This window comes from Cynocephalus volans, chromosome 10 (genome assembly GCF_027409185.1).
Source record: "Cynocephalus volans isolate mCynVol1 chromosome 10, mCynVol1.pri, whole genome shotgun sequence".
NCBI lineage: Eukaryota > Metazoa > Chordata > Mammalia > Dermoptera > Cynocephalidae > Cynocephalus > Cynocephalus volans.
In genome coordinates this window covers 95,106,659-95,130,541 of record NC_084469.1, presented here as the reverse complement: position 1 = coordinate 95,130,541, position 23,883 = coordinate 95,106,659, and the positions used below count along the sequence as shown (strand labels likewise).

General features: G+C 58.2%; 1 protein-coding gene across 1 annotated transcript; it reads right to left on the bottom strand.

Annotated features, from left to right (window-relative positions):
* Positions 1–443: 443 nt before the first annotated feature.
* Positions 444–22,343, bottom strand: GNA11 (G protein subunit alpha 11). Its single transcript, XM_063111299.1, has 7 exons — positions 22,191–22,343; positions 7,700–7,884; positions 4,949–5,103; positions 3,343–3,471; positions 2,713–2,842; positions 2,429–2,582; positions 444–1,649 (listed from the first exon to the last, which is right to left on the bottom strand). Exons 1-7 carry the CDS (start codon positions 22,324–22,326, stop codon positions 1,459–1,461), a joined length of 1,080 nt encoding a protein of 359 aa, XP_062967369.1. The 5' UTR covers positions 22,327–22,343; the 3' UTR covers positions 444–1,458.
* Positions 22,344–23,883: the final 1,540 nt, after the last annotated feature.

Below are 23,883 nucleotides of genomic sequence, written 5' to 3'. Positions count from 1 at the left end.
TGGCGGTGGGACAAAGGCATCACTGGCGACCTGTTCCCAGTACGATTGTGGAAAAAAAAAAAAAAAAAAAAAAAAAACTGTAGTGTTCAGTCTACAACAGATGAAAAAGCCACCTTCCCCCAACAAAAAGTCCCCGCCCTCTGTTCCCTGCCTTCAAGGTCACTCGGGGAGAAGGGGGTCTGGGTGCTTAGAGGGGGCCCCGGGGAGGCGGCCCCGTGGGTCTGGCTGAGTCGCAGCCTTGGCCACAGGGACCTCCCACCCCATTGCCACGCAGGACTCCGGAAAGCGCAGGTGTCGCAGCCCGCGGGTGGCTGGGAGCAGGAGCAAGTGCTTGCGACAGGGCCACGCCCCGAGCAGAGTTGGCTTCTCCCAACTCTCTGACTCCCAGGGACAGACCTGAGAATATTCTAAAAGTCCCCACCCCACCCTCCCTGTTTCCAAATTGGCAACAAGATGGAACAAAACAAAAGGCGCCCCCACCCATCCAGGTAGGCTTTCTCCCGGTTGGGCCCCCAGGAGGCACACGGGGACCGACCCTCCGGCCGCCCTCAACTCGCTGCCTGCCTGCTCAGGCTCCCAGGGGTGCTCTCACGACACTCGGAGGCCGGCCAGACGTAGCCCCAAGCCCCAAATGCCCCAGCACAGGGACTGTCGTGGCCCAGCAGAGGGACAGGGCACCGGCGGCAGCTTGGGCGCCGTGAGAGAGGGCACAGGTATCTCTCCAGCCTACAGAGCCAGGTGGGCTTTTGTTTTCCTCTAAAAAAAAGAAATGGTTAGGCACTTCCCAGGGCGGGCAGCTGGGGGCGCCACCCACCCCCACGTCTTGGAGTCCAGTGAGCGAACATGGGGAGGATGCACAGGATGACAATAACTTAAAAAAAGTGGGGAAAAGGTGTCTCCAAGTCTTTCGTGATTCAGAAGACAGGAATGGGGTGGAGAAGACGCGCAGAAGCCCCGGCTGGGCATGTGGCGTCAACGCTGGCCAGGCCTTGGGCTGCAGGGGGGACACGGTGACCTGCAGCTGGGGCCAGGAGCCCCTGGCGCTTGGTGACGGGGGCTGAGTGAGGTCGGAGGTGCTGAGGGCACGGGGCACACGCTTGTTTCATCTCTGTGTTTCGTTTTTCTTTTCTTTTTCTTTTTTTTTCTTTTTTTTTTTTTAGAAAAAAGCGAGCCACAAGTCAAGGCCAGAAAAAGGCTGCCCTTGCCGCTGACAAAAGGTGAGAAGGTGCACGAGGTGTGAAGGAAGAAAGATGTACGTCCCCTGATAACTGTGAAATAAAAACCATTTGTTAAAAATATGAAGGAAAAAAAATCAACTCCTCCTGCGGGCAGAGACGTGACACCAAGCCGAGGCTGCTGGGGTGGCAGCTGGCCGCCCGGCGCCGTGAAAGAAGGGCCGGTCCCTGCGCGCTCCCAGCCTCTGCTCCTCCCTGCTCCAGCCCGCTGGGGGTGTAGAGGTCACACCAGGTTGTACTCCTTCAGGTTGAGCTGCAGGATGGTGTCCTTGACGGCGGCGAAGACGAAGCGGATGTTCTCCGTGTCGGTGGCGCACGTGAAGTGGGAGTAGATGATCTTGTCACTGTCGGGGTTCAGGTCCACAAACATCTTCAGGATGAACTCCCGGGCTGCTTGGGCGTCCCGCTGGGGCCCTGGGGGAGGGGACCAGTGAGCCAGGCCCTCCCCCGAGCCTGGGTGTGCCCAGCAACAAGCCCCAGCTGCTCTCGTGGTTTATGCCACTCACTCCAGGGGGAGCTGTGGTCTCGCCCTGGCTGACTGCTGCCCCCGGGGGCTCCACCAGCGCCCGCCCCACCTCCACCCTGGGGTCCACCCTGGCCCAGCTCCCCCTGCCCAGCCCCTCCCCTTGCCCCTCCGCTGATCTCTACCCACTCAGTGCCCCAGCCGCGACCCCCCAGCCAGTGTCCACCAGCTCCAGACAACGTGTAAACGCCCTCTCCCCGCGGCTCCCACTCCCCCACAGGGACAGGCCACATGACACACTCCCTGGCTGTCCCCCCAAGTCACAGTCAGGAAAAGGAGTCCCAGAGAGGGTCAGGGCGGGCTGGAGGTGCCCAGCACTCTGTCCTGCCCCAGCACAGCCCCACGGGGACGACAGAAGAACAGAGTCCGAGTCCACCTGGTTCTGGGGGCCACGCAGGGGAAATGGGTCAGAGCATGAGGGGGTACCGGGGCCCAGAGGCACGAGGACGCTCAGCTCCCTGCCAGGGTCCCCGGGCTGGAGTACGGCCGAGTGTGCGAGACCCCTCCTGCGTGAGGCCCCACTCCTGTGAGACCTCCCCTTCTGAATGAGACCCCTCCCGTGAGGCCCCCTCCCACGTGGGACCCCACTCCTGTGAGACACCCCACTCCCGTGTGACCGACCCGTGAGACCCCTCTCGTGTGACCCTGCACGTCCCCAGCCGGCACTCACCGTCAAACTCGGGGAAATAGTCCACCAGGTGGGAGTAGAGGATCTTGTCCTCCAGCAGGTCCTTCTTGTTGAGGAAGAGGATGACCGATGAGTTCTGGAACCAGGGGTAGGTGATGATAGTGCGGAACAGGGCCTTGCTCTCTTCCATCCGGTTCTGGCGGGAGGGAGGGAAGGACGGAAGCCACGCTGTGGGACAGGCCCTGTGCCCCACACCCCGGGCTCAGCCCCGCACGGAGGGAGGCAGGGCCGGTCCCAAGTCCTCCCCTGCTCCGCGCAGTGCCCACCTCGTTGTCTGACTCCACGAGGACCTGGTCGTACTCGCTGAGGGCGACGAGAAACATAATGGAGGTCACATTCTCAAAACAGTGGATCCATTTCCTCCGCTCTGACCTCTGTCCACCCACGTCCACCATCCTGCAAGGAAACAGCACCCCAGAGCGCTCGGTGACAGGGAGACTGGCTGCAGCCCTGAGGGCCAACTCTGCCATCGGAGTTGACACAGCTGGACATCATTACAGCAAGGGAGCCCCTAATATATGCAAGAGCCAAGGAGCTCCTAATGTCTGTGAGAGCCAGGGAGCCCCCACATCTGTTAGTCGGGAGAGACTCCCACACCTGCTAGAGACAGGAAAGCCCCCATATCTGTTAGAGCTGGGAGAGACCCCCATATCTATTAGTTCCTATCACTCCCTGCTCTGGCCAGAACTCCAGACCACCCCAGCCACGTGCCCACCCCCCCAAGGCCCATGGCACCATCTCTCGAGGCCCCACCAGAAGGCCCTCTCCCCCAGGCAGCCCCTGCCGCCAGCCCCCGAGTCCTGTAGCTCATTGCCTGCCTGTGACTGGATGACAGTTGCTTATTGATAATTGTGATCTCCTATCCTGATCACCTGCTCCCTGAGGACAGCGGGTACCTGAAGATGATGTTCTCCAGGTCAAAAGGGTACTCAATGATGCCCGTGGTGGGCACACGGACCCGCAGCACATCTTGCTGTGTGGGCAGGTAGCCCGAGGTGGCGATGCGGTCGACGTCGGTCAGGTAGCTGCAACACACGTGGGGGTTGGACGGGGTGCTGCGCAGGCCAGCCTGCCAGGGAGAGCAGGGACACTGGGCCGTGATGCACACCGCAGGGGCTGGAGAAGCCAGGGGCTCTCGGGTTGGTAACAGGCCCCAGGGTTCGGATGGAGGCCTCCCAGCCACTGTCCTGGGCAGGAAGGAATGGGCTCATTCCCTGAGACTTGGGGGACAGAAATGGCCCTGAACAGAAAGAGCTCCCAGGACACAAACTCCCAATGGTTTCAGGGGCCTCTGCATAAAGCCACCCAGACGGACGATCCAGAGGGAGACGGCGACCAGCACCAGGGCTTCCGGAATAGAGGCCTGGGTGGGCTCAAGGACGGCTTTCTGGACGGCTGTTTAGAAACCATCTTATGATTGTACAATAGCTCAGCTGGTTACAGCACGATGTTACATCACCAAGATCAGAGGTTCAATCCCTGTACTGTCAGCCGCCAAAAGATAAAAATAAATTAAAATATATATATATCTTTTTAGAATAGTTTCAGAATTACAGAGGAGTTCCAAAGATTATTCTGAAACCTAGCATGAGAACCCAGGTCCCCTCTGCTCACGTCTCACACAAGAGGGCTCGTGTCACGGGCAATGCACCAATGTCTCTACGGCGTCATTAACTGAATTCCACACTTTTTTCAGGTGTCCTGTTTCCCCCAATCCTATTCCTGCCCCCAAGCCCCATCCAGGACCCCACAGGACATCTGGCCGACCATCTCCCCTGTTGCTCCGGGCTGAGACAGGTTCTCGGGCGTTCCTTGCATCCGATGCCCTGGGGAGTCCTGAGGAGGATTGGGCAGGAGTTTCAAAGGCTGCCCCTGGGTTGGGTTTGTCTGGTGTCTTCCTCACAGTCAGCCTGGGGAGTTGGGTACAGGGAAGACCACAGAGGCCAGCTTCCCTCTCAGACCTTTTCAATCCCACCCAAGAGGCCATGAATGGCCTCTGGTTCCAAATCTGTGTTCATCTGGGCTCTCCCGCAACCAGCCCAGAGGCAGGAAACACAGGAAGAATGGGCATGAAGGGATGGGTAGGTGGCCAGGTCCTGTCCCCTGAGGTCTCCCCCAGGACAGGGTCCACTGGCAGGGAGAGGGACCCTGGGCCTCCCTCAGACCAGGGAGGGAGCCAAGGAGCAGCCATGACCCCAGCACCTCATCAAAGCATAGATGACCCTCTTATCCCAGGCCAGTGAGACCAAGAGGACTCTGACTTCTGATTAAAGCTATGAACGCTCACTGGTGGGTGATGTGACCCTGAGGACTGATATGGCAGGCAGGACTGAGATGGGCCAGGGCGTGTCCCCTCATCCCGCTGGCCTCCCCCACACCCAAACCAAGCAGGGCTGGTGTGGCCCGGGTGGGGTGTCACAGCCCGGGGTAGGGGGCGGGAGGGGTGCCAGGGGCAGCACCATGGGCTTCCAGAAAGGCGGTGGTGGGCTGCGCCCTACTCACTACTTGGCGGAGTCCGAGAGCTGGTACTCCCGCCTCCGATCGTAGCACTCCTGGATGCCAGGGTCATTCCACAGGGTCTTGATGGCGTTGACGTACTGATGCTCGAATGTCGTCACCTTCTCCACATCCACCTCCCGGATCAGGAGCGCATTGGCCTGCGAGGGCGGGAGGGAGACAGGCCATGAGCTCACCAGGGGCCACATGCCTTGGAGCCACCAAAACCTCATGACAGGCTGCGTGTCCAGGTCCCAGCCGGCCTGGGCAGTGCTGTGCCTGTGGCAGAGCCAAAATCACGGGTGCCAGAAAGCAGCCAGGCCAACCAGCACCTGGGTTCCTCAGCACCAGGTCCCTGGAAGCAAAACCATCAGTGAAGCAGTTCCCCAGGCAGGGGCCGCACCTCCCCCGGGTTCCCCAACACCGGAGTGGCTGACTCTGTTTGCTTCACAAAAGTGAGGAGGGGACGTGGGAATGGGAAACGACCACAGAAAAAGTAAGCATACTCTTTAAAATCTGAAAAAGGGCAAGGCCTCAAACATGACAACAGGACACCTGCTGGCACCTCGCTGCCCTTACTTCTCCCAGAGACTCCGCCGGGGGAACCGAGCCACAGGGCACCGCCCATCAGCAGCAGAGCAGTCCCTAAGGCACAGAGCATGTGTCCAGGGCCAGGCTCTGCCCAGGGGCCTCTGCCTTCCATCAGAGATGCTGACTAAATGCTGCACTTGGTGCTCAGGATGGCGCACATCCGCACAGCTGGCACCACTGGACTTTTACATGATGTCCCCTCTGCACAAGGTCGTCTGACCCTCAAAGCCATGGGCAGGGGGTGCGTCACCACCCCAGGTTTGCAGATGAGGCCGAGACACTGAGGCTCAGCTATCTGCCCCTCACAAAGGACGACAACCACAGCTTGGACCCACTCTTTGCCACCCGAGGTCCCCACCGTCAGCCCTCAACAAACACGTGCTGAGGGACGCCATCCAGATGCAGACACCCACACCCCCCATGCTCAGGCACATGCACACGCACACCGGGCACACGTGAGCACACATACATGCACACAAGACACACGCAAACATGCGTACACACATCATTCGGGGCAGACAGCTCTGGGGAGACCATCCACTCCTCTTCTGCTGTCCCCTCACCTAAGGGCTGAGGGACTGGGCAAGGGACACACGTGAGTGGAACCCCAAACAGGGAACAAGAGAACCCTGCCCCTAGGGCCCAAAACCCAGTGGGTTCTCCTGGGCCTCCCAGGCTGGAGACCCTGGCCCCCCACTTGCTTCCCTCTGAACAATGCTCTCTGTCCCTGGCTCCAGGCTCTCCCACAGCCATGACCTTCAGCCCTGGACTCACCCCCACACCCTATCCCAACCCACAGCCTCTCAATCTGGGCCAGGACAAGCACACCTGCGGGGACTTGGAAAAACACACCAAGCCCCTAAAGATCGCACTGACTGGACACTTGTAGGTCAGAGCTCAGCAATCTGCTTCTATAAAGGGCCAGAGAATATTTTTCAGCTTTGAGGACCATGTTGTTCTGCTACAGCTACTCAATGCTGCCACCGTGGCAAAACAGCCAGGACAGTGTGGCCGTGTGCTAATAAAACTTTATTTACAACAACAGGTCAGTCTGCTGCCCCCGTTCCCGGTGCTGATGGAGGTCTATGGTCCAAATGTGAACTTGGGCTCTTAGAGAGGGTCCCAGCTGGAAGAGATCATGGAGGGAGACCAGGGCAGGCAGCAAGCCAAGACCCAGAGGGCAGGAGAATCGCACAGGTCCTACCAAGAGTGAACTCAGAGTCATCACGTGACCCTGCAATTCCACTCCGAGGTGTCTACCCAAAGGAAATGAAAACACATTCACGCAAAAACTTGCACACCCACATTCACAGCGGCATGATTCACAACTGCCAAAAGGTGGGAACCACCCAAACATCAGCTGATGGATAAATGGACAGACAGCGCAGCCCATCCACACACTGGAACATCACTCAGCCACGAAAAGGAGTGAGGCTCTGACGCATGCTGCCACGTGGATGGAGCTTGAACACATCACGCTCAGTGACAGATGCCAGACACACAAGGCCACATAGTGTGATTCCATTTACACGAAACATCCAGAACAGGCCAATCCACAGGGAAAGAAAGTGGATTCACAGTGCCGGGGGCTGGGGAAGAGGGTTGGGGAGTGACAGCTGATGGGGACTGCATTGCTTTTGTAAACGATGGAATGTTCTGGAATTAGATAGAGGTGATGGCTGCACAACTCTATGAATGTGCTAAAAGCCTCTGAGTTGTACACTTTAAACGGGTGAATTACGCTGTATGTGTGCTACGCTTCAATAAAACTGTTACTGAAAAGGCAGGGAGGAAAGTCCCAAACCCGTGGGGTCACCGTGAGGGGCGACATCAGGTACAGGAAGCCCGTGGTGGGCCACTCAGCCCACAGTGCGGCTGGGAACTGGGAGCTGGCCCTGCTGCTCCCCAGGTGACCTGGCTGGGCCTCGGCTTCCCCATCTGCAGAATGGGGGCACCACAGCTGCATGAGAGGGAAGCTGTGGGGCTCAGTTGGGCAACTCCCGTCACAGATGCCAGTCGACACCCGAGGAAGGTGGTGGCCACTACGTCCACACGCAGGACGGGAATGGACCGAGCATGGGAGGGGCCCACCCCTCCAGGACCCCTGGCGGCCCCGCCCCAGGCCCAGAAGCCAGGCTCTGTAGGCGCTGCCGCCAGGCGGCTCACCTTGTTCTGTTCGTACTTGTACAGGATCTTGAGAGTCTCCATGGCCCGGATCATGGACTGCATGGCAGTGAAGATGTTCTGGTACACGAGCTTGGTGAAGCCTCGCTTGTCCTCCTCCGAGTAGCCGGCCCCGTGGATGATCCGCATCTGCTTGATGAACGTGCTCTTCCCGCTCTCGCCCGTGCCTGCGGGGCAGCAGCGCAGTGAGACCCGCGAACAAAGCGGCCCCACCCACACGCCCCAGACCCGCGCAGCCACCCCCACCCCACATCCAAGTCTTGTTTGACGCCGGACACCATCTCTGTGGCCTCCACCAGACTCCTTTTCCAAGAGTTCCACGAGACCAAATTTTTCTGGGGGGCAAGAGTTTGGTATTTGCACCAAAGACCACACGGTCTCAGGGCCAAATCAGGATGCACACAATGTATGGCCACTGCAACGGTCCCCAGAACCTGCTTTCTTGTTAGCTCAGAACTTGTAAGTCAACCTGACATCATGCTGCCTCATGTCCAATGCCCACAGGAGGGACGGCAGCCCTGGATGTGGCAGCGGACACCTAGGTGTGTTCTTCCTAAAATGAACCCAGAATGCACCGGTTCATCCCAGGGCTGGTCTCTCTGAGATCAGTCCCCACCTGCGAGTTGTCCCCACCTCCCTACCTGACTTCTGAGCTCTACGCAGGTGACCACATGCCTAGTCATCTCCACCTGGGCACCAAGGGCCACTCCCGCTGCCAACCCCAAGCACTGTGGCCCACGTCCACACCTGGCCCCCTGCCCACCTCAATGCCCATCCTGGGCTCTCCCCTCTCTGTCCTGCTGCTGTGGCTGAGGGTCAGCCAGGGGGCCCCGAGCACGTCCCTGAACCCCTTTGTGTCTCTGTTTCCTCCTCCATCAGCGTGAGGGAGACACAGCCACCTGGTGGGGCTTCCCATGAAGCCCACGGTACCCTTGCTAACCCCCACAGCTCTCCCGCGGGCAGGGTGTGCTACCATACTGTCCCTGAGATGGGCCAACCGAGGCTCTCGCTGCCTCAGAAGATCAAAAGGGTCTGTACATCTGGCCAGAAAAAAACATCGCAAGAGGGGCCCACATAGCCGGCATTGACTCGCCCCAGACTCCAGATGAGCCTCCCATGCACTCTGGGTGACGTGGGGCCCCAATGCCACCTCCAAACCCCTCTCCCAGTCCTGCTCTCACTGCCTGGCAGAGAGGGCCGCTGCCTCTCACCTCCTAGCAGCAAACCTGCCTCCCGCCCGCCTCCCTTCACCCACATGCACTGGGACGGCGACTACATTGGTTTTTAATGTGTCCACAAATCGCTGGTCCTCGTTCCTTCCAGAACTGGGGCCTAATTCCTCTCCCCTTGAGCTCGGGCTGGATTTAGGGATCTGCTTCTAATGAAAAGAATAGGGCACGGCTGGCCAGTTAGCTCAGCTGGTTAGTGAGTGGTGTTATAACACCACGGTCAAGGGTTCGGATCCCTGCACTGGACAGCTGCAAAAAATAAAAAAGGAAAGAATAGGACAGTAAGCGACCGTGCGTCACTTCTGAGACAAGGACATCAAAGACAAGGCAGCTGCCTCCCTGCTCTCCCTCTGAGGTCACTCGCTCTGGGGCACAGCCGCCATGCTGTGAGGAAGCCCCAGCAGCACCATGGAGAGGCCCACAGGGCAAGGAACCATGGCCTCCCGCCAACGGCCACGTGAGGCAGCCAGCCTGGTTGCGGCTCCTCCAGCCCCAGTAGAGCCTTGGGATGATGTAGCCCTCGTTGGTGTCTTGACTACAACCTCCAAGAGATCCCAATCCAGGAACACCCAGCTAAAGTGCTACCAGAGAATCTACATAAGATGATAAGTTTTTGTTATTTTAAATTGCTAGGTTTTGGGGTGATTTCATTACGCAGCAATCAATAACTCTTAAAAAGGGACAGTCTCAATAACCTACTCAATAACCCTCAGTAACTCTCCTCAGGCCCCACTCGCCTGAGGACTAAAGTCCCACGGTCCCCCTTTTAGGACTCAAAACATCCCGCTGCTTGCCCTGAGCCCCCGCCACTAGGCTCACTCCCTCTCTGTCCCTGCACCTGCCACATCTCCCCGCGTCTGCACATCTGCCCTAGCTGTGCCCTCTGTCTGCAGTGCCATCCCCACCATGGACACCTGAAGGCTGCTGTGTGTCAGGTTCACAGCCTCTGCTCCAGAAAGCCCCACCACCACACATGCACCTCGCCTCCTCTGCTTTCTGGAAACTTCTTGGTGCCTGTCATGATAGTCTCAGTGCTGGTGCCTGCTACAGACCTTTTTCCAGCAGCTCCTGCAGAAGAGGTTGGTTTTGTGCCCTGCAGTGTCTGCACACAGTCCTGCCCTCAGGAAACGTGCCCCGAGCACCCGAGGAACTGACCTACAGCTCCAGAGCCCACTCAGGTGAGGTATGAGTCCCAAACCGCCACACGCACCACAGATTAGGAGCCTGGGCTGCAGCAGCCTCGCTCTGGTGTCTTCATTAACTGCCTTGCACCCTTTTCAGAATAAAAGAAAACACAACTTTGATTCCCTATCAGTAGTGATCACCCGCCATCCCTCACGCCCTCTGTCTCAGTCCGTTTTCTGCTGCTGTCACAGAATACCACAGACTAAGTAATTTATAAAGAACAGATTCATTTGGCTCATAGTTCTGGAGGCTGGGAAGTCCAAGAGCCTAGCGGTGGCATCTGGCAAAAGTCATCCCACGGCAGAAGGCGGAAGCCAGAACACAAGACAGAGACAGGCCAAACACATCCTTTTATCAGGGGCCCACTCCTGCAATCACCAGCCTACTCCCATAATAACCAACCCACTCCCACAATAACCAGCCCATTCCCACAATAACCAGCCCATTCCCATGATAATCAACCCACTCCCACAATAACTAATCCATGATAACCAACCCACTCCCATGGTTACCAACCTATTCCCACAATAACTAACCCACTCCCGTGGTAACTAGCCTGCTCCCACGACAACGGCATTAATCCATTTAAGCCCTCACGACTTCATCACTTCTTTGCAGGTCTCCCTCTCAACACTGCTGCACTGGGGATCGAGTGTCCAACACATGAACCTTTGGATGACACACTCAGACCACAGCCCCATCCTACTGCAAACAACTCGCCTCGTCCACAAAATCGAGAAAGGCCACACAGGCCCACTCCCGCCAAATCCACCTGAGTTCTGGTAATAGGAGGGGTGGAGGTGGGTGCACACAGGATGCCACCTTCTCCCCCGAGGGGCCCATGCGGTTTCCTTCCCTTGCCACGCTCTGCAGAGGAGGGTGGGCAGCAGGGAGAGGACATGACCTTGAGGCTAGGGGTCCGTCCCCCTAGGCTAGATCCTTCTCTGTGGTGGGGCCATCCTGGGCACTGCAGGTGCTAAGCAGCGTCCCTGGCCTCCTCCTGCTTCATGACAGGAACTCCCCTAGTCGTGACTACCACAAATGTACCCAGACACTGCCTAGTGTTCTTGGAGGCAGAACTGCCCTGGGTGAGACCCCTATTTTTGACAAAATGCTGTTACAAGAAGGGAGCTGCCCTGCTGGTACTTTTAGAAGGGCATCTCGCCTGGAAGGAACAAACAGGTGCACACACCTAAAGCCAGCACCCAGGCACAGGATCCGCCTGTCAGCAGGGGCAGAGATGGGCCACCCAGGCACCTCTGTGCCCAAAGCACATGGTCCCTCAGCCGCAAACACCTCAACTATAAAACAGAAAAGTAGCCTCTGCTCTCGCCAAGGATGTGGGGAGACCAAGGCGGTGGGAAGGAACCCGGGCAGCTGCAGATCATGGCCCAGACAGGCGGGAAGGAACTGCCTGGCTCAGTTTTGTTTCTTAAATAAAAGTAGAAATGACAGCCACAGCCCTGGCTTGCCAAGGACCCCAAGCTCTCCAGAGGCAGTTAGGGTACACTGACGGGGGTTGGTGTCCGCATACGCACATACACACGTGCACACACGCAGCCCAAGCACAGCTGGGAGGCTGCAGTTTAAAATATGCAACAGCCCAGCCATGTGGAAGCCACATCTGTCACAAAAAGCGAGGCCGCTCGTGCTTTGCGTAGGAGGTGAGCGGTTTCGGGCAGCACCAGGGAAAGCATGTGCACGTCCCAGTGGTGGAGCTGCAAGCCCAGACCGGGTAGAGTGCAAAGCTGGGGGAGCTCCAGGCACCACCCAGGACCTCCCGGAGCTCAGCATCGGCCTCCCTTCAGGAGTGCACGCGACTCCAACAACACAACCTTCAGCGCTCACCACAGCACTGAAGACCCCCGAGTCCACGCAGAGATGCAGGTTTCAGCTCCTCAGCGTACGCGAGGAGCCAGCCTCTCATCTACATGTGCCGAGATCTAGCATTTTAGCTGCAAGTTCCTCGCCAGGTCACCCTCGCCCACCCAGAGCCCACTGCTGCTTCACGATCCAGTTCCTGGTTTCCGATCCCAGGCCCACCAACACATGCAGCCCCACAACTCCCCTGTGAAGGAGGCGGATGCCACTAAAACCCCAGGGCAGAGAGGAAGAGACCCCGGCTCAGGGAGGTGACACTGTGGGCCCAACATCACACGGCTCATGGGAGCCCAAGGGAGGATCTGGGCCCAGCCCGACCCACAGGGGATCTGGGCTCTGGACGGCCTGGGCCCAGGTTCCTCCAACAACTGGCAGAGGGTCCACGCCAGGAAGACACCTTCACAGAGGTAGAGGAGGGGAGGGCAGGAAGAATGGCAAGACCTGCCTGGGACCAAGGGGACGTGACGCAGCCTTGAAAATGAAGGGAATCCTGACACATGCTCCAACAGGGATGGACCTGGGGGACACCATGCTCAGTGACATAAGCCAGTCACACAAGGACACTGTGTGATCCCACTCATAGGAAGTCCTTAGAGTCGTCAGATCCACAGAGACGGAAAGTAGAATGGGGGTGCGAGGGGCTGGGGAGGGGGATGGGGAGTGAGTGTTTAATGGGGACAGTGTCAGTTGGGAAGATGAGAAAGTTCTGGAGATGATGACAGTGGTGATGGTGAACGTGCTTAATGCCGCTGAGCTGTGCACTTAAACATGGTTAAAATGGTAAATTTTACATTATGTGTGTGTCATTCTGGACTTGGCCATGGCACCCTGTCCCACCCCACACAGCACAGGCTGCCCTCGACCCACAGCCTCCTCAGACACTGCCAGAGCAGAGACTTACGTCCACTCCAAACCTGCCCACGATGGTCACAGCAGCTTTACTCATAACAGCCAAAAAGCGGGGCCAGACCAGAGGTCCCTCCACAGATGGACGGTTATAGACACCGTGGCAAGCCCACACCACGAAACACTGCTCAGCCATGAAAAGTGGGGGAGCAGTGATGCATGCCACAACCTGGATGGATCTCCAGGGAACAAACTCGAGTCGGGGAAAACCCCAAAAGGTTACCTACCATGTGCTCCATTTACACCACATGTGACATGGAAAGCTTGTGTCACCCCAAAATTCACAGGTCGAAATCCTCACCCCCAGGGTGATGGATGGTCTTGGGTGGGGGGTCTTTGGGAGGTCACAGGGGTGGAGCCCTCAGGAATGGGATCAGTGTCCTTATGAAAGAAATCCCAGAGAGCCCTCTCCCCTTCCACCACGTGAGGACACAGCGAGAAGGTGCCAACTATGAAGCAGGATACATTGAGTCTGCCGGGGCCTTGATCCTGGGCTTCCAGCTTCCAGAGCTGGGACAGGTAAATGTTCAGAAGCCTCCAGTCTGTGATATTCCACTACAGCAGCCTGAGCCCACTGAGATGATGACAAGACTTTAGAAAGAAAGACAGACGGTCGGTGGCAGGAGTTAGGGGCACAGCCTGCATGTAAAAGGACAGCATGAAGGGTCCTGGGGCACGGGGGACCACTCTGTAACTTGACAGAAGTGGCACAGGCACTCCTGCACAGGGGGTGGGATCCCACACAACTCCACACATGCCCCTGCCCACAAGGAAACCGCGCCCAGCTGCAAGTCTGCTGCCGAGACATGAGACATGGCACATTCACTTCTGTGGGTGTCCGTGGCCTCCCCCCTGTGCCCGGTGGCACAGTGAGCTCAGTGCTGCAGCACTCTGTAGGCATGAGGCTGTGTGCCTTGTGTGAAACATAAACTGCCAAGACCAATCGCTCCTCCCTGCCCCCCACGCCCTGGCAGCTCCCGCCGCATGGTTGTCAGGAAGCACCCAGCAACGCTCTGCTGGCTCCTTCTCCAGAGGAGGGACACTGCTGTTCGCTCCTTTGCAAGATGGGCATCCCTGTCTGCCAGCATGCTTCCATGCTGTGCTGGCTGCCCTGCATGCCTCTGTTCCCAGCCCCTACAGACCCAGCACACAGACGGCGCCACACAAACACTTCCTGAAGGAGGCAAATGAAAGTGGCCCCAGTCCACTGTGCCGGCTCCTTCCTGCGTCCCCTGAGTCCCCCACATCCCCCCTGCCTCAGGCCACACTTGACTGCTTGTCTCGGAGCACGGGCCTCCGGGAGGTCCCCACACAGTGCTGCGCCCCCTGTGGCCATGGCACCTGCTGCCCTTGTCCATGGGTCCAGTGGACGGCTGGGCTGGGGCCTGCAGGATGCCCCTGGATGCTCCCAGAACTGCCACCACTAGGAGGGCCAGAGTCTGCCCATTGCTCCCTCTGAGACTAACTTCAAGGGGAAGAAGGGAAAAGAAGGGCCCGGGCTGAGAATGAGAAAACCACTGTTCCATCTTGACCAGCTGGCCAAGATCTAGAAAAGCTGAGCAGGAGGAATTCAGTCTGCACCTAAGCCCCCAGCAGGTGTTCCCAAAATGTGGGAGAGAAGGGAAGGGAAGGAGGCTGGAGCCCCGGGAGGGAACACGGCCTGCAGGGAGGAAGTAGCTGAGCTTGCCTGACATCCATGAAGATACACTGGCCAGCCAAGGTATCCATGACCCCAGGGACAGGGTGGCAGCCAAGATCTGGTGACCAGAATGTGAGTCTTGGAGCTGGAAGCTGAGGTCCGAAGCTGCTTCCTGACTGTACAGGCCAGAGCCGAGCCCCTTAGTGTCTGAGACTGTAAGACGTAGTCATGAGGCTAGGATCCTCCAACCCTCAGGAACCACAGGAGGCCCAGGCTGCAGCACAGGCAGGGAGCACGCCCTCAGGCTCCCCTATCCTCACGGGACCCGAATCTGGTCTTTGGTCAACTCCAGTGAGAAGGCGGGTCGGGGGGTAAGCCCCGCATGTGATTTCAATGATCATGGCTCCGAGAAACACAGCCCGGAAATCTAACACTGACCATCAGGTGGGAGATCAGAGACAGGCCCACCCTGACACAGGAGAACCAGGGAACACAAGCCTTCCTGCAGCTGAGGACAGCATCAGGACAACCAGGCTGCTGTCCAGCTTTACACACTGCCCTCACAACCCCCACCCCCCACTTCATCCTCCGAACCCCAGCTCCCATTTGACTGGTGGGGAGAATGGGGCACAGAGAGGTCAAGCAGCCTCCATGAGGTCACACAGGAGATAACTGTCAGACCTGAACAGCCTCGCGTCTCCTGGCTTCACGGCCTCATCCCACCAACCTAGGGCGTCTGTCTCTCCCTGTTCCACCAAGCACCCTCATGCCAGCCCTGGGCCGTCGAGAGAGGAAATGCACACCTGGGCACCCCATTGCTAAGGCACCAGGAAGAGGTCTGTAATGCAACAGCCCAGGGCAGCAATAAGACGGCCTCTGGACATGGCATCATGACCTCCTCTCCAGCTGGTGGCAGAGCCTGCTGGGGGCTGGTGCCAGGGCCTCTTGGCCGGACCACCTTATGTCTGAGGTTGGGATTCGGCTGGTGTCATTCATCCAACGTGCGTCTTTTGAGCTCCCTCCCCTCCATGCAGGGCTCTTATCACAGCCCTTCCCAGAGCACTCCGAGAGGTGGGGAGACCTGAGGTGAGTTCCAGTCGTGCCCAACCCCCATCTAACCCAGGCGTGGCGCACAGGCCTGGGCATCCCCACCTGAGAGATGGGGATGGGCCCTGCTGCCCAGCTCGCAGCCATCGCTGACAGATGAGATAACCCATGGTGGGGTGTAAAGGGCATGAGGAAGCCCAGACCTGCCTCTCATTCAAACAGCCCCTACCCTGGGGACTTCTGATAGGGTCTGACTAGTCAACCTTCTTCCCAAGAAAACTGAGGCCAAGGAATAAAGGACTGCTTCTGCTAGTTCGTTCATTCACAAGTAGTTCAATCATTCACCTGACAGCATTTATCGTACCCCCACCAGGCACAAGTGACATTCCAGGCCCTGGGGCTTAGAAAAGGTCATGAAGTGGCGAAATCTGTGCAGGCCAAGCTCCAGAGACCCCCGCAGGACAGGGAAGTCCCACTTGGAGGTAAAGGGTACTGCTGACCATCAACAAATACACCACAAAGAATAATAATAAAGACGGTGCTCCCCAGGTTGGTCACGTCCTTTCATGTCCACCACCCCATTCGTCCCCTCAATGATCATAAAAAGTCAGTATAATTATTTCCACCTGACAGAAGAGGAAAATGAAACTCAGGAGGCAGACAGGAGCAGAAACCTGACTCCAGCACTTTCCCAGCCTACGGGTCCTGTGTGGATACCACCGAGGGAAACCCATGTCCCAGAGCTGTTCAGGCAGCTTTTTGGCAAGATCACCTGCAGAGCACCCAGCAGGAAGCGCAGGGACCCTGGGATGAGACAGCCCTCCACATGCTGCTCCTGCTCTGCTGCTACATGAACCGCAGGACATGCCTGGGGGAGCTGCACTGTTTGACACATTAGGAAACCGAGGCTCGGAAATGACACCACATGACTCCCCCGCTCGCCCACAATCTCAGCTCCAGAGCACGTTACCTAGTGGCTGGTACAGGGCAGCTGGGTTACGGGGGCTCAGGAAGGAGCTGCTGGTGAGAGGCACTGCCCCTGGGGGGCCCACCTGCCTGAAGATAGGCACAGAGGGCCACAGGCAGGTGGGAACGGAGCCCACCTGAGCAGTGAGCGCCCACGTTCACTGGGCAGCTTGCAGGAGCTAGGGAGCTCCAGGTCACCCCCTTCTCTTCCCCAGGTGCACGACCTTCGGCTAGCCAAGGATCATCACTCTACACACACCTCTGAGACTGGCATGGCTTGGTGCCATACGCCATGGACAGGGACTGAGGACACAAAGCTGACCAATGTCCACAGGAAAGAAGCTCATCAGAGACACCGATCAGCAGTCCTCAACTGGGGTGATTCCTCCCCCAGAGGACACTGGGCCATGTCTGGAGACATTTCTGGTTGTCACGACTAGGGGGTGCTCCTGGCATCGAGTGGGTAGAGGCCAGGGATGCTGCTCAGCACCTGCAGTGCCCAGGATGGCCCCACCGCAGAGAGTGATCCAGCTCCAGACATCCACGGTGCCCAGGGGGTGACCCTGACCAAGGTGTGCTGCTGAGCCAATCCCAGACGCCAGGGAGGGATTCTCCATGGAAAGAATCCTCATGGAGCACCTACTATGTGCCAGGCACATGCTCAGTGCTGCGGGGATAATGACAAGGCACTGTGATCAGGGCAGCATGGCAGGGGTGGGGCTGAGCCTTGGTCTCCATAGCCCATGCACCCAGCACTGACACCACACTGCTCCTGGGCCCACGGACGACCCTGAGGACTCAGAAGGAGCTGGCTGCTTTGCCCGCCTGTGCTTTGGCAGAGCGTGCCTGGCAGCCGGGGGAGGGGCAGGCTGGACCAGAACCCCCAGAAGCAGAGAAACCACTTCTGACCCAGAGGCAGGAAGCAGCGGAGGGAAGGGGGGCGGTCTGCCAACAGACACCCTGGCAGGGGGACGGGGCCAATTGCCAGTGACCTGCCAGGTACCCTATGAGGACAACACAGTGGCTGCTGGGCAGGTCAGCACCAGGGAGGAAATGTAGGCCTCAGGGACACAGTCCACGCACGTCTGTAAGCAGTTGCACGAACACCCCACTTTGGGACCCCAGTTCTGTGAGCAGGTTCCATTCCTGCCAAATAATAATACCAACTGCAGGCATTCCTAGCTTCTGCTACTCAGGACACCCTGGCTGGCAGGACACGTGAGGCTCACTGTCCTCAGTTCTGAGGCCAGGCGCCCCACTGGGAAACACCCTGTAGGTACCCAACAGAGGGACCAGGTCCCCTGACTCTGCTCTCCCTGCTTCCCTGCAGAGAAGGGACAAGCGGCACCCCCGTCTGCCCTTCTCTCAGGTTGTCTGACTCTGCTGCACAAGGCTGCGACCCCCCCAGTGCCAGAACGTCCTCTCAGTGCTACCGAGTGTCCTGGTCCCAGACTGAGAAGGGCTCACCGCAGAAATCAGAAAGTGAAACCTCTTGTGGTCAAATACTGGAGGGAAGCGCTTCCTCCGCCCTTACCGCAGCATGGGGCTGGACGCTCGGGGAGGAACGAGGCTTCCAAGGGCCTCAGCCGCTGGTGGAAACGGAGCTCAGGGCCCAGCAGCCGGCAGGCCCCAGCCCATCCCCTGAACTCCAGGACCAGCCTGGCCACGGCGGGAAGGGAAGCCCAACCCCGCATGCTGAGATTCCAAGCACTTCAAGATATAAACTGTCTTTTTGCTGGGAGTGAGTTCAGGTGCTTGGCTCTGAAGGCCCTGTGTGGAGGGGAGCTGTGCCCTTGAGTCCTCCCGGCACACACAGGGAAATTGAGGTCTGAGAGTCATTCTGAACTTCTGCTGGCAGATTTTGCAGCACTTCCAGGGACAGAGCCCTCGGAAAGCAGACCCTCTAAGCAAAAGATAATGATGATAATTAAATATAAATGTAACGGATGTAGAACACACATCCTGGGCGAGTCCTGGGACCTCCACAGCGTGGGCTCCAGCGGGGGGAATCGAGGGTGGATGGAGCCACCCAAGGGTGCTTCCTGCTCCCAGGGTCTGTGGGGATGCAGCACGACCACACTGCCAGCAGCCAGTGGCCACGCTCCACGCCCCCCAGCTCTGGAGGCACGCCCAGCCCTTCCCGTGGGCCACCGCACCCACGCCGGTCCCAGGCCTTTTCACTGCCCCGTGGGGGCCATTGCAGGCCAGACAGGAAGCCTCCGGAACGAACCACCCCTGCTTTATTTAGAAAGCCTGCAGGCGCTCGGCTCAGCCTTGCTAGGCACGCAGGGCCTCCAGGAACGGGCATTCCCATGGAAGTCCACGACTTTCCAACCATAAACCTGCCCTAAGGAGCAGATAACGGGTCTCCTTGGTGGTTTACTACCAAGTCACAGAAACGCAATGGCCAAGGGCTGTACCATGAGAGGAAGAGGCTCAGCAGAGCTCCTTATCGGGCCTGCAGCCCCCCAGGCTCAGACTCCTCCTGCCAGAGCCTACAAGGCGGCAGGGAGGACCCCAGGATGGTGGCAGCCGCGACGTGCCCAACACGGAGGCTGAAATAGCATCTATGCTAAGTGGACAGTACTGGTTATTCCCGTTCACATCGCTAGCTAGCATTACCATCGACAAAAATGTTAATAAGGACAAGCCTGGAGTATAGTGAATTAAAACTGATTATCTGCATATACATTCATGCATATATTGAGTATTAAATACACACATACACGCATGCACAGGGCTTGGACCACACAAACAAAACCATTCACTCTACGATATTCACCCTACAAGCCTTCATTAAAAAATAATTTATGGGCTGGCCAGTTAGCTCGCTTGGGTAGAGTGTGGTATTGATAACACCAAGGTCCAGAGTTTGATCCCTATACCGGCTGGCCACGAAATAAATAAGTAAATAAGTGGTGGGAGTCAAAATAATTTACAGTGATTATACATCAATTTGCAACCAGCATTTTCTGTTGTATGCTACTATGTGGTAAGGGCTCCCACATGGGGGCAATCTGACCCTAGGCGTCAAGGCAGCACCCTCAGGGCTGTTTCCCCTGAGCCTGGAGGGAAAAGGCCAGAACCAGGCACAGATACTAGACCCTCCTGTGCCCCAGATGCCCCACCTGCCTGAAATCCTGCTCTGTGACTCTGCAAGGGAGGCAAGGGGAACAGGATGGTTGGAGCCCCCACTGCTAACAGGCAGAGGAGGGAAGAATTTCAGGGAAAGCAGACCCCGGCCCAGCTGGCACCCAGCACTTAGAGGTATCCACAAGAACCATCTGCTGTAGGCTTGTAACCACCTACTGCGGCCGAGTGGTGCCACACTGGGGATTCTCAGTCCCACCCTGCACTTGCTCCTGCAAAACGAGAAGAGTTGCACACTTGGGGCTGGCTTATCGGGAGAATGGAATGGGTCCTGCAAGCAAGTAAGGGCTGGGCAGAGGGGTCCCTCCCCTGCACCTTTGAACCCCAGCCTCTGGTCATAAAAGTCCTTCCAGTACGGGGTCCTCAATCTGAGATGCAAGGGAGTTTTCTGAGGGTCCTTCGGATTCCGCAAGGGGTCCCTGGCCGCAACACTTCAGGGCTCAGGCCAACATCACTCCCCTGTGAAACCCTCCCAAACCCCCAGCACGTCCCTGGACTTCTGCTTGGCATTTATAGCATGTAAAACCTCCATGGGTCACAGAGGTCTTCACCCTGGACCTGCAATCTCCCATCTTCCTCACTTTCCCTGCCATGCCTTGAACCTAACAGCCAACTCCCTAACGGGACAGGTGCATAACTCCCATCTTTCCGTCTGGTGTGAGTGTGGAGGGGGATAATTTCTAGAGTTACACGGTGGGGTTGAGGTGGGACTGCAGACACAGGGACTCCTGCAGCCAACACCACACAGCCACAAAGGCACTTGCGGGACGGACCACACCGCTTCCAGACTGGCTCCAGGCCACCAGCTCCAGACCTGGCTCACCAAGGCTGCAGAAACAGGAGCCCCCTGACCTGCATTCTTGAACCCCCAATCGCAAGTCCAAAGTGTGGGTTTAGAAGCCGGGGTGCATCTAGGAGAGGCCAGGGTGGGGAAGGGGAGGTCACATAGCCACAGGGCAAGGCCATTTGGTAATATCATTATGACACCCATCATTTCTAACTCTTCCCCACCCCAAAATAAAGTCTATCGCCCACTGCAAAAGCCAGCCAGCACCACACTGTCCTCCACAGCACTACCACACGGGCCCCACTCCAAGTTTCCTCTAAACTTCAAGGGTGGCTCAATGCTCATCTTTCCTGGAAGGACAGCCTTAGAGCCTTTAGGTAAATCAGAACACAAGTTTGGAAAAAAAAATTAGAATGGCATTTCACCCAAGGCAGCTCTCTAGCCCAGGGCCTGGAGGGCAGCAGGAGAGGCAGTGCGTTCCCCACCACAAAATGCCACCTCTCCGGGGCCGACCAATGCCGCTGCTGGCTCCTCCTCCACCAGACCCTGCTCCTTGGGTGCGCCCCCTCCCTCAGGGACAGCACCTGCCCATCCCTGGGCCTCTCTGGGTGGCTACCTCTGGTTGACAGGCAAGCACTTGCAACCTTCCCTGAAGTCCAGGAGCTCAGGAGGGGAGGAGCACGGCAGGGTGAGGGCTTCTGTTTAGTAAACGACTGCAGAGCCAGTCCTTTGCAGCCCTTATTTGGGGTGACAACACCCCCTCGACAGATGGACAGACCAGCTCCCTGCAGCAGGTGTGCTTGGGTGTGCGCAAACCTTCTCCAGAACAGGGAGGAGGAGCGGGAGGTGGGGGTGCTGCTCCCACAAAGCCATAGAGCACTAAAAAGGTGGGGAGGTTCAGGTGCTGGTCAGTTCTGACAACCTCCGAAGACTCCTCCCGGTGTCAAGCCCACCCTGGCCTCCAGCTAACCAGAAGCCTCAAGAGGAGAGGAAAGACTGCCTTCTCTTCACAGGGTGAATTCCACTCAGGAGGCACAGGGCCATTCCCAGAGAGGGAGAGGAGACAGGGGAATGGCCCTGAAGAGAAGAGTGGGGGAACAGAAGAGCCTCTGGAAGGGAACAGGGCTCCACCTGGTGGGATCCTGGAAGGTGGGAGGGGGGGAAGCCTAGTGGATTATAGCCCGATGGCCCTGAAGAGATGCTGGGGGCAGCAAGGGGGAGACCCTCTGTGGGGTAGGGTCAGAGGACCAGCCCTGTTTAGGGAAGGGGGCTTGTCCTGTGAGAAAGGGCGGAGGGCAGATCCCAAAGGGTCCCAGGGGTGGGGGGGCGCCAATGTGGACAGCAGAAACAGGGGGCTAACCCTGGAGGAACCCGGGGACCCCAGCTGGACAGTTAAAGCAGGGGGCTGGCCCTGAAGAAAGCTGGACAATACAGGAAAGAGCTGACCCCAAAGAGACCTAGGAACCCGACCTAGGCAGCAGAGATATGGGCTGGCCCCAGAGGGAACCATGGACACCACCTGGCAGGGCTAACCCACAAGACACAGAGTTCCCTACCTGGACAACACAGCAGGACTGACTCTGAGGGCCCTGGGGCACCACATGAACGGCACGGCGGGGCTGACCCGGGGACCCCTCCCGGACGGCGCGGCGGGGCTGACCCGCGGGCCCGGGGCCCACTCACCGAGCAGCAGCAGCTTGAGCTCGCGCCGGGCGTCGCGCTTGTCCCGCCGCAGCTGCTTCTCGATCTCGGCGTTGATCCGCTTGGACTCCTTCACCTCGTCGCTCAGGCAACAAGCCATCATGGACTCCAGAGTCATCGTCGCGGCCCCGGCCCGCCGGCCGCCCCCGCCGCCGCCCCCCGCCCGGCCCCGGCCCCGGCCGCCGCCTCAGCCGCCGCCCGCCTCGGGCCTCGGCCCCGGGAGGGCGCGCCCCGCCTCGCCGCCGCCTACGAGCCGCCGGTGTCCGCCCGCCGCCCGCCGCGGACCCCACCGGCCGCCGCCGCCGCCCTCCTTCTGCGCCGCCGCTGCCGCTGCCGCCACCGCCGCCCGCAGCCGCCGCGACCGAGCGCCAGCGCCGCGCAACCTAGCGCCAGGGGCCCAGCGCGCGACGGGCAGGCGGCGCGGCCAATGGAAGCGCGCGGCCCTGGCGGGGGGGGCGTGGCATCGCGGGGTTGGGCGGGGCGTCCGCGGGCTTGGTTGCGCCGACGTGGGAAGGGGCCGCGCAGCCGGGAGCTGGGGCGGGGCCGCCCGGGATTGTGGGAATGTGGCGGACTCGGCCCGCCCCGCTCGGCCCTGCGCGGGGCACCGGGCGCAGGCGTTCACGATCTGCGGTGCGCGGGGCCCGCGTGGTCATTGCCCGCCTGGGAACCAACGTGCAACCACCCGTTCCTGGAGTAGTGGAACGCCTACAGTATACCGGGCATTAACGCAACACCCGTTATATGCCAGGCACGGGCCAGGCATTAACGGAGTGCCTACTGTATACCAGGTATGTGCCAGGCGTTAATGCACAGCCTTCTATATACCAGGAGCAGACCAGGAATTAACACAGCACCTGCTATACCCCAGGCATGGGCCAAGCATTAATGGAGTGCCCGCTGTATACCAGACACAGACCAAGCATTAATGCAATGCCTACTCCATACCAAGCACAGGCCTCGCATTAATGTAGTGTCTGCTATATACCACACAGGGCACAAACTTTAACAGAGAGCCTACTGTATACCAGGCATGGACCAGGCATTAATGCATGCCTGCTATGTATTAAACATGGACCAAGTATTAATGCAGTACATTCTGCATATCAGACAGGGCGAAGTGTTATGGAGTGCCTACTGTAAATCAGTCATGGACCAGGCATGAATGCAGGGCCTGCTATTCCAGGCCATAAACAAGCATTAATAGGGTGCCTGCTGTATACCAGACACTGCTTTAAGCCCTTTCAACCAAACTTACCCAGAGATATCTTTATCTTTACCTTGCAGGTGAAACTGAGGCAACCACCAGAATTTGTAAAAACATGAATATGTTCCCATCACATCGTTGACTTTGCCTAAAACCATTTTCCCTCTCTGGCTTCCTTGCCCAATCCCCGCTGATCCTGTCCATCACAGTTCAAATGCTACCACCTCCAGACCTTCCCTGACCCTTCAAACCAAGTCCAGTACCTCTCTCTTGAGGCATAACTTGAAATGATTTATTCTTCCGAATGTCTGTCTGTAGACTCAGTTTCCCCCACTGACATCTCCTTGAGGACAGGAACTGGGCCCGTCTGGCTTACCTAGAATGGGTACTGGCAAGCTACTACCCTCTGTTAAATCTGGCCCACCGCCTGGTTTTTCTGTATGGTCCTTGAGCTCAGAATGGATTTTTCAT